Raw genomic sequence first — 9,786 nt, 5'->3', positions numbered from 1 at the left:
TATTATTGCAGAAAATATCGGGCTTATGTTTGTATCAAATATGCTCAGATAATGAGCTATAAAAATAAGTTTGGATAAACTCATATGGCTTGAAATGAACGGCAGGCATAAAAGTTCCTGACACAGTCACATTAACAATCATTATGTTTTCTTATTGCAACATTGCTTTTTTTTCAGGAAAACTTCAGGGGCTCAACATTTTGAATAATCTACACCAGGGCGAAAATAACAAGGGAGAATCTCAGAGGTTCATACAAGAAGCTGTCCTCACAATGGGTAACCTTATCCGACAATCGATCCGGGATGATAAAAAGGTATCACCATGGTACTCCATTAGTAATGTAATCCCGACATATGTTTGAGCGAGAGATTTTTTTACATCATAAATAAAAAAAAAAAAAACTAAAATCCCAAAAAAAAAAAAAAAATAAATTTTGCAGCCCTTTGGGCCCCTTTTTAGGGAAAGCTTTGTAATGCAAACCCACTGTTCAGGCCCCCTTTGATTGGGTTTTTAGAGAAATTAAAATTTAAATTTAATTGGACAATTTTTCAATTTTATACAGAAAAAAAATTTGAAATAAAACGAAAAAAAATTTAAAAGTTTAAAAAGTCTACAGAATGCAAAAAGATCATCCGTTTTTTGAAATTCTTTCCAAGTTGAACATAAAAAAAAGTAAGTTTGTATGAAAGTTTCAAAAATCTAAAAGGGTGGGGTTGCAAGACATCTTTATAGGGATCCTCCTATCCCTGACGGGAAAGCTGATACTATCACTGAGACACGAGTGACGTTCCTAACAGAAGACCTGGGTCTCCAATTTGAAAAGATGTGTGCCTTGGGAAGTGATGGTGCGATGGTGATGGTCAGTAGACAGAATGGTGTGGCTGCCCAATTGAGCTGAAGAGTCCCTCACCTAGTCAACAACCACTGTGTAGCCCACAGACTGGCTTTAGCTGTTGGACAGGCAGCCAAAGCAGTGCCTTATCTACAGAAGTTGTTCAAAGACATTATTGGTGATCTTCATCGTTTTTATGAGAAGAGTGCTGTCCGCACCAGCGGATTGAAAGCTATTCAGGTTAGACTCTAAATATTCAAACATTATCTTTGAAGGCATGCAACATTTTTGTTCATTTTAGTTGCGTACTGATTCAGGGTGGTCTCTTGCAAGGAAATTTAACATAGTGCCTTATTATGATTATTTTCTAGGAAACTAGCATGAGTTTACTTGTTTTCCAGATGTAAAAATCAAATTCAAAGTAATTCTACTACAAGTACCAATGAAAAAAATTTAATTAAGAAATCTTGAGGTATAACAATTTTAAAAATGCAAATTTTATTAACAGGAACTTCACCAGGGCCCCAAGTTGAAGTTAGTGGAGGCAAAAGTTGTCAGATAGTTGTCTCATGACAAGGCCACTACAACTCTACGGATGTGCCTGCCATCCATTTACACTAGCCTTGAGCGTGAAGCCGAGGAACGCAATGACGCCAGGGCCGCCGGACTGTCTGTTTTTACACAGGACTACCGCTTCGTTCTGGCAATTCACATGATGTGTGATGTTTTACCCCATCTGACAGCATTGACTTGTGCCATGCAGGTACTGATTATCATTCTCATTCTAAAGATATACCCTGTTAAAAGACAAAGATTTCAAATTATTTTTAACATTGCATATCTGATAAACTGTCTATTCTTTAAAAGTACTAGTTATTTTAAATACAGATGAACCTGATTTAGTACCAGTTGTATTAATTTCATGTAAATGCAGTTCATTTTTCTAAACAATCACTTAAACATGTGTATCAATTGGAATTTGGAGCAATGCATTCTTCGTATTTTATTAGTAAGTATAAATTCAGAATCTTGCTATGGATGATTAATTTAATATCTTATTGTTTCAGAAGAGGGACGCTGTATGTGTGACAATTAAGCCTCTTGTCAATGTAACTATCTCCATCATCCAAGGAATGAAATCCCAGTCGGCTGACAATTACAAAGACGCTCCTGTCAGGGTTACCCAGCTTATTGACGATGGATTCTGAAAAAAGTCTCCTTCCGAGGAACATCTGACAGCATTTCATGAAAAGGTGAGTGAGAAAGGGATTCACAACTTAGATAATGTTGTAAATTGCAAGTATCATTTGATAAAGATAAATAAAATAACCATCAATAAAAACTGTCAAACTATACAGGCTCAATATCAATTGTTTATAAAATTTTCATTAAAAATAGTTTTTCTATAATGTGTTTGTTCCTAATATTTTCCAGATCTACCTGTCATTCCTGGACAACCTTCTACAAAATCTTGAGGACAGGTTCCCTGATCTACCTCCCTTAGAGAAGTTTGGGGCATTTGCTGTAGGCACTTTGGTGTAAATATGGAGCAGTGCCGCAGCAACTGGCACCAGGTACGTGCCAGTCTAGAGGGAACTGATCAGTCAGCCGACCAGACCATGATCTGGATTACTGGCAACCTTTTAACCAGTCATCCAGCTTTTTACAGAATTGCCACCTTGGGTCTCCTCCTCCCAACCTCTACTGCAGGTAATTATTATTAAATTGATTTATTTTTGGACATTTATGAAATTCCAATGACAGTTACAGATGTGTAACACTTTGCTAAAAGTTTTTCCAACATTTCTAATATAAATTTTTTAAGTTAAGTTTAAACAGGCTAGAAAGTTTAAATTTTTAAAAATTCATAGCAAACAAACAAAATAAAATAAAGGCATGAGGTTGTGTTAACATAAATGATTACTTTCATTTATTAATTTCAGATTGTGAGCGAGGATTCAGCTACCTGAAGAGAGTAAAGACTGAAATTACGTCGAGAAAATGTCAAAATCTTTAAAAAAATAATGAATTATGGAAACACTTTTTAAATGCCTTCATTGTTTATTGAGCATCAGAAATTTGATAAAGAAGACATTTGTAACTTACCTTTATACTACAATCATAACATTACTATTTGGAATAAAAGTATTTTTGGAATACTTTGTATGATAAGAGAATTTGCTGTATTTATGATATCTTACAAGACAATGTCTATTTTATACACTAGAAGAATAAGGCAAGATCTACAATATTAATATCAACCATCTTATATATTTAGGAATAATAAAAATATATATCAATAAAATTTAAATCTATATGTGCCGAGAATATGTCCATATAAATATTGGAACGACTTGCATAAACTTTAAATGATTTTGAGGACGAACTGTTCTGCAGTGATCTCCCCTTACTGGCCATAGCGTAACCAGTTTGAAGAGTTTTGGTACTTTTTTAACAGTTGAGGGGAACCGCCTCTCTGATAATGGGTGTGGTTTAGTCTCTGTAACTTGTAATTTAATGATTTGACTAGTGATATTGATCAAGTTGTCCTAGTTTCCTTCCACCCCGTCAGCTAGCATACGGAGCAACATATTAAATTTGGCGACAATTTAAGGCGGAGTCGAACTTTAACAGAGGCGGAGCAAAAGTTAGTGACACTGTCTCATTCGTTACCTCTCTCAACGGTTAAGTTTTAGAACAATCGACTATAGACTGGCTCATTGGCACATTATTAATTATGTAGATAAAATAAGATAATCATGCTTAAAAGAATATGATATTCAAACATGGCACTATCACTTCAGTTAAAGGATTATTCTAATTCCTTAAAGCTCTGTGATATGTTGTACATCAGAAAAGCTATTTTTATTAGAAAATTTAAAAACAGTGTGATGTTGTTAAAACAAACAAAAAATACACAAAATCAAGTCTAAAATTTCCCCCATTGCTGTATGGACAAATGCATATCTTCTAGATACACGCAGCGTCTATTAAAAGAATTGTACAGAATGGAATGTTACATTCCGTTCTCTCTTTGAAGCAAACTGATCTGTTCCTGCATGTACTCATAATGATGATAATTTGTCAAGAGCATTGATATCTAAATGTATAACAGTTTATAAATTCAATTGCAAAAACTTAATAAAACCAAACCAAGCTATGATTCCACAAGCAGTTTTTAACTTTTTAGTAATTAATAAACTATTTAATTAGTTCATGAAATCTGTTTCTCATTTTCCCTCCTGGTGCTGTAGAACATATTCTATTCTATCTTTTGCATAGTGCTTCGCCTGCCTTAGGGCAATTAAAAGCGGGATAGATATCTTATTTTGTATGTAAAAGTCATCCACATAATTTTCGACTGGATGAATGGATGCCTCTTTGATCCCAAAGAGCTCAGATGCTTTTTTCACGGTTTGTTGAACTGTTTTGCTCCAAAACATATTTTTTATGTCGATAGCTACTTCACCACATAGTTTATCAACTTTTGTCAAGATCAAGATCCTGGGAATATCTTAACAACATAAAAGTCATATATTTTATTAAACAAAAAAACTTTTCGTCTCTCTGTGATTAAACGAAAGCACACTGCGAGAACTAGGGTAAATCAGATGCTTGAAATATTCGTTCTGTTTTGTTTTTCTTTAAAATTACATTCGGTGATATATTAGTGTTAATTTATTCCCGGACCTATGCAATCCCCTGATCTGTACCTTGTCGTTATTGAACGTACTGTGTTTTACAATTATGAACTTAGACATATATCGGAAAGGTATCTAGCTTTAAAAACATACAACCTGATCTTGAAAATTAATTCAGGATTTAAAGACAAAAGTATTTATCTTTAGCTGTATTTATAAGGTTTTTTGGTTGTCGTCTACATTTTCTTAATTAAGAAAACAACAATTATTATAAATTGCAACATATGTAATCTTTATAAATTTAATAAGTATCGATTTTGTAAAAGACAACCTTACGCTGTTCACAAAGTTTAGCTTGCAGCATTCCAATTTTTTCTTGCAATACTTTTGGCATAGTTGCATTGATTGATGTTGAATCAACAATAAAAACAACGCAATGCATTTGATCATCCAAACTCGGCTTGGCATTAAAAAAGCGTTTGCCTCCTTCAACGTTTTGTTTTATAGACTGTTCTGGATCAAACTGTAAAATTCAAAAGGTTCAGTTTTTTAGGCAATTTATCAATTGAAATTCAAATGGTGAAGAATATTTCAAACAAATATAGAAATACATTAACTGATTAAAAATATCTTTAATTAGATTAATAACTAAGCCGCTGTTTAGGTGTTATAAACAAAAATAGCAATTATAAAATGATGGTGGATTGTCTCTGTTTATTAGCCAAGGTAGTCCATATAGGGAAATGCATGGACTTGCTGGATCTAGCCGGCAATAAATACACAACCGGCACAAAAGTTTGTTTACTAAACAAAATACATTTTAATTGAACGTCACAATTGAGTGTTTATTATCTAGTATACACAATTTGCAGTTCAGACGAAATCTTTGTTATTGTAGATGCATTTCCGAATGGACTGTGACTTATATACTTTGTTTCGTTATTCGAATGTTATGGCACTTGCCTCGTATCCTTCCCTGATATTTCCTTTGATCAAGAACAGTAAATCATCTATGAGAAACCCTTCCTTAGCATTTTTAGACACGCCAGCACAATCAAATATACGTAACTTCCTACATTTATAGACCCTCATCTGTACAAATAGATAATAACTTAGTTTTAGATCACAAGATAACGCATAACGCATTTCGCATTTATTACTCGGCCAGGTCAATTTTTCTATTAAAAACACCTTTCCTATTGAATAAAGAATGACCTTAACCTTCCTTTAAAAACAGAAATATTGACATTAGGGTAGTATTTGAAAAGAATCCATTTTTTTAAAGTTTCATCTTGAATTACGATATGAAATATTGAACTGACTGGAACAGCTATTACTTGTAAATGTTTATTATTGCAAAAGACATAGCAATAACATGAGATGCTAACAGGTTTTGTAGGAGATCCGTAAAATAAAAACAATGATAATAAGGATAAGTCTGCTTTAGCAATAATTTATTTTATTAAAGAGGATGAAAAGTTCTGATTCGATTGTACACAATGCAATACTTTGAAGTGTCTGTGAATTAAAAAACAAAATATGAATTAAAAACCTAACCCTTCACTTTCAAAGATTATGACTTAAGTCATTGCTTTTTTACAATTTAGTTCCACATAACTTGGGGGCTGAAGTGTTTGAGAATAGAAAAAATCGTATATTATGAAAAAAGGTGATAAAAGTATAAAGGTACAGAGGGGAGTGAAAGGAATTTATCATAACAAAAACATAACATGTATCTCTTTATCTTTATTTTTTTCAAAACAAGTTAAATGTTTAAACTTTGTATACGATATTAACATAAATGTGTCGGTTTATTTGCATATCTGACCAATTAAGAGCGTTGCAAAAAATGTAACACAAGCGATGTTTTACGCAAGCGTAAAAATGCTTCGAAAGAATGGTCAGCTGTGCACTGCATACTTTAAGAATAACCAAAACATTGCAACGTAGAGGAATGTCTGTTTAGATCTGTGCAGAAATTAAAGGGGAAAAATAACGACACGAACATTTAATAAAGTCAAACTAGTAGTACTAGTTCTATACTGTGACATGACGAGTACCCTTGAGTTAATGTCGTATTGTGCCAGGCATCCAACAACATGTATCTTATTAATATATAGACAGAGCAAACACGCCCGTAATGGTTTACTAGTATCATATGCCTTGAACATTATTGATTTTATGCAAATTAAACGATATCTAAAGGTTAAATAAGTAAATGACCAACAATCAAAAATCCAATTTGAACATAATTGTAGAATACATGTATAAGTCATAAAAGGCATCAGACCCGTTACCAAATCTAACAAAAACAAACAAAAGTTCACACGTGTGACATCGCTTTGAATAATATATTAAAGGCGGCTATTTAAGTCTCTGAAACCGCACAACACTATCCAAATACAAAATACAAAACATTAAACTATATACATTTAAATTAATACAAAACAAACTTATATCATAGTTTCTCAAAGTAAACAAACGGATAGATTGAAATATTTAGATGTTGTTTTAAAATACAATGCAACACCAAAGCGTTTTGATCAATGTGAAACAGTTCCCATTTAGGTTTACCTTTGCTTCTTATAGATGAAACGTGTTTACGCATTATCTGATTTTAGCCTGGTTCCAAGATATCAAATCTTGGTAAACTGCAGACAGCTGCACAGTCCACTTTTGAAAATGGCGATCAGAAAACATTGCCTTTCCATTTGTGGAAAATGTAAATAAAAATTGTTTTGAACAAAGCAAAAAATCTTACATAGGTCCTGAAGTGTAAATCTTATGAATATAATTGTTTTTATATACTTTCTAATGACGACTTGCAAAGTAAATCATGACTTTTATTCTTAAGTTCTAAAACAAACGGCTGCTTTGCAGCCGACTTGAGACATCTGCTGTTTACCAGAAAGGCTTTGTAAAAATTAAAATAGCAGTCTCTAGCAGCACTTGATAAGTGAATAGGCAAATAGTATTGTATCGATGTAAAAAGAGCTAAAGAAGAGATGATGCAAAGGTGCAACAGGAAGAGTTGTATTTATTTCATTTAGTTACAAAATACCAAGAACTTATGCATTGTCCTTGTTATATGTATGCCTTTGTTGTGCAAACGATTTCATTATCAAATAAAAAGATAGCATTTCTTATGACTTCGGTGACTTAATATACTGAAAGTGTTTTCTTGCAAAAACGTACTGTTTTTCAATAATTTGGAAACTTTATTATTCTATCCAACTGAATCATAAAAGTATTTAAACAAACGCATCCTTACTAAATTTCCTCGACAATGTTAAGCTTAAGATCAAAATTTCCTCAACATGCTCTCAACGTAATCAATTACCCAAAGTACCCTCCTTTTGGGTTAAAACTATCCCATGATACGCGTTGTGTTCAAAAATGAATCCTTCTAGAACGAAATTTTGTTCAATATTTAGAAAAGATACGCAGGAATGGAGGTGACTTGGAAGATATGCATGGTAGCTTTACATTGATACACTCATGTAAATCTGTTTCACTTTAGCCGTGTTTATAAGTTGCTAAGCATTGTCTTTTTGTATGCATTAATACAAAATTTTGCAGAAAATGGGATTTTTGTTCAAAAAGATTCTTAATAATTCTTGAAAACATAATCATCCGCCCCTGAAAATTAGAATTTGTAAATGGCGGCCATCTTTTTCTTTCGACTTGAGATTATTTACTTTGATAATAGATACAACATAAATGAATAAAAAAAATATTTTTTACCTTTAAACATGGATCAAAATATATCCCTATGAAGCACAGACTAAACTGTACTTTCGTTAAATGTCAATTTCAAAAGTTCACAATAATGTCAGTTTCAATCAAACACAAGCTACACAAACATGCGTCTTATTTTTTTAACGAAGCTATTTTCTCACTTATTTAATTAATTATAATCTGGCGAAACAAAGTAAACAAAAATTTAAAAGTTCTCCAGGAAAACCACTTAGATACGTGTTTGTTATGTTTATAATCTGACTTAGGTATTGATGATGTCATTTGCGAAATAAATTATGACGTCACTTTTAACTTATCGCTTTCTAATTTGTTCGTAATTAAAAACGGAAGAAAAATAATAACAATGACATATTGATCTGATAAAAATGAAAATTTAAGCGATTAAAAAAAGTCCGATGAAAGCGGCGGGGCTTATTTTTGATATCAGGTTACTAACCAGATATCAAAAATAATTATCCGGTAAACTTGTGTTATCGGGCAATTACCATAGCAGTTGCATGATAAATATGTTTACCATTCAAATTGACAAAAGATACTTATATTCAATGGTTCCAAGTAAGACTTATCCATAGAATTTTGATTTGTTCAAAATGAAATATATTAACAGTCCCTTATGTAGACTTTGTCATCTTCATGATGAAACTATAGAACTGTAGAACATATCTTTTGGAAATACACTCAAGGCAATAAACTGATACACGAAAGTTTTAACGATAAACTAAGCATGTCAAGCTTGAATAATTTGTTACACAAATATGAAACAATACAATATATGTTGTAAACATTTCAGTTCTTTAATATGTCAAAATGTATATTTTTAAATGTAAAATTTATAAAACAATGCAAACAAAGTCTTTTGCTGGTGCTATAAATTATATTTCATATGTTTTAAAGATAAATGAAGGAAGAGCTATCCTATTTGGATATCTTGACCAGTTTAAGAAAGACTGGCATGCTAATGATAAATGTAAATCATGAAAACATTTTTCGTATGTTGATGTTAGGAGAGCCTTTGTCTTTTCATTTTCAGACCTAGATTGGAGAATACTTGGAAGAATGACTTTATTGGTGTAGTAAATTTAAACGTGCCCTGGCCGCAGCGTGTCTATCTTTGGTGTTTTTTGTTAGTGTTATATTGTTGTTTTCTTTTGTAAATAATCACCTTTTTATCTATTTATTTTATCGTCAAGCCTCCTAGCTAACGTCATTGGTATATGTATTACTCATAAGTATAAATAAACGTTATAATGTTTTTAGCATAATGTAGCTTCAAGAGTTGTTGAAAGTACCAGAAATAAATTTTGCCCGTAAAAATTGCAGATTTTTTTTAATATGTAACTCTTCTGGCCGATGTAATTATATTTTCTACGTTTTTTACTTATGACCTTTAAACATTCAATTTATCAAATAAATGTTTTACATAATGTTGAAACTATGTTTTAACAAGATTGCACACATTATTCTAAGACTATTGAGAGATGAACCTCCGACACATAATTTGTTATGCAACGAATGTAATAAATTGGGGTCTGAAAAAAATGGTATAGAAAGGA

General features: G+C 32.1%; 1 protein-coding gene across 1 annotated transcript; it reads left to right on the top strand.

Annotated features, from left to right (window-relative positions):
• Nucleotides 1–1,369: 1,369 nt before the first annotated feature.
• Nucleotides 1,370–2,117, top strand: LOC132716111 (uncharacterized). The gene is made up of 2 exons (XM_060699290.1): nucleotides 1,370–1,596; nucleotides 1,901–2,117. The coding sequence occupies exons 1-2, from the start codon at nucleotides 1,429–1,431 to the stop codon at nucleotides 2,039–2,041; spliced, it is 309 nt and encodes a 102-aa protein (XP_060555273.1). The 5' UTR covers nucleotides 1,370–1,428; the 3' UTR covers nucleotides 2,042–2,117.
• The last annotated feature ends 7,669 nt before the right edge of the window (nucleotides 2,118–9,786 follow it).

Source organism: Ruditapes philippinarum, unplaced genomic scaffold (assembly GCF_026571515.1).
Source record: "Ruditapes philippinarum isolate M1 unplaced genomic scaffold, ASM2657151v2 ctg4473_1_1_1_1, whole genome shotgun sequence".
NCBI classification, from domain to species: Eukaryota; Metazoa; Mollusca; class Bivalvia; order Venerida; family Veneridae; genus Ruditapes; species Ruditapes philippinarum.
The sequence above is the reverse complement of the archived record's forward strand: the minus strand, read 5'-3'. Positions and strand labels throughout refer to the sequence as shown.

What these genes read in the sequence shown, in the direction of transcription:
- LOC132716111 (XM_060699290.1), top strand. Translation starts at nt 1,429, where the DNA reads ATGTGCCTGCCATCCATTTACACTAGCCTTGAGCGTGAAGCCGAGGAA. An exon ending in CATTGACTTGTGCCATGCAG is followed by an intron (nt 1,597 to 1,900) that starts GTACTGATTATC and finishes TTATTGTTTCAG; the next exon opens with AAGAGGGACGCTGTATGTGT.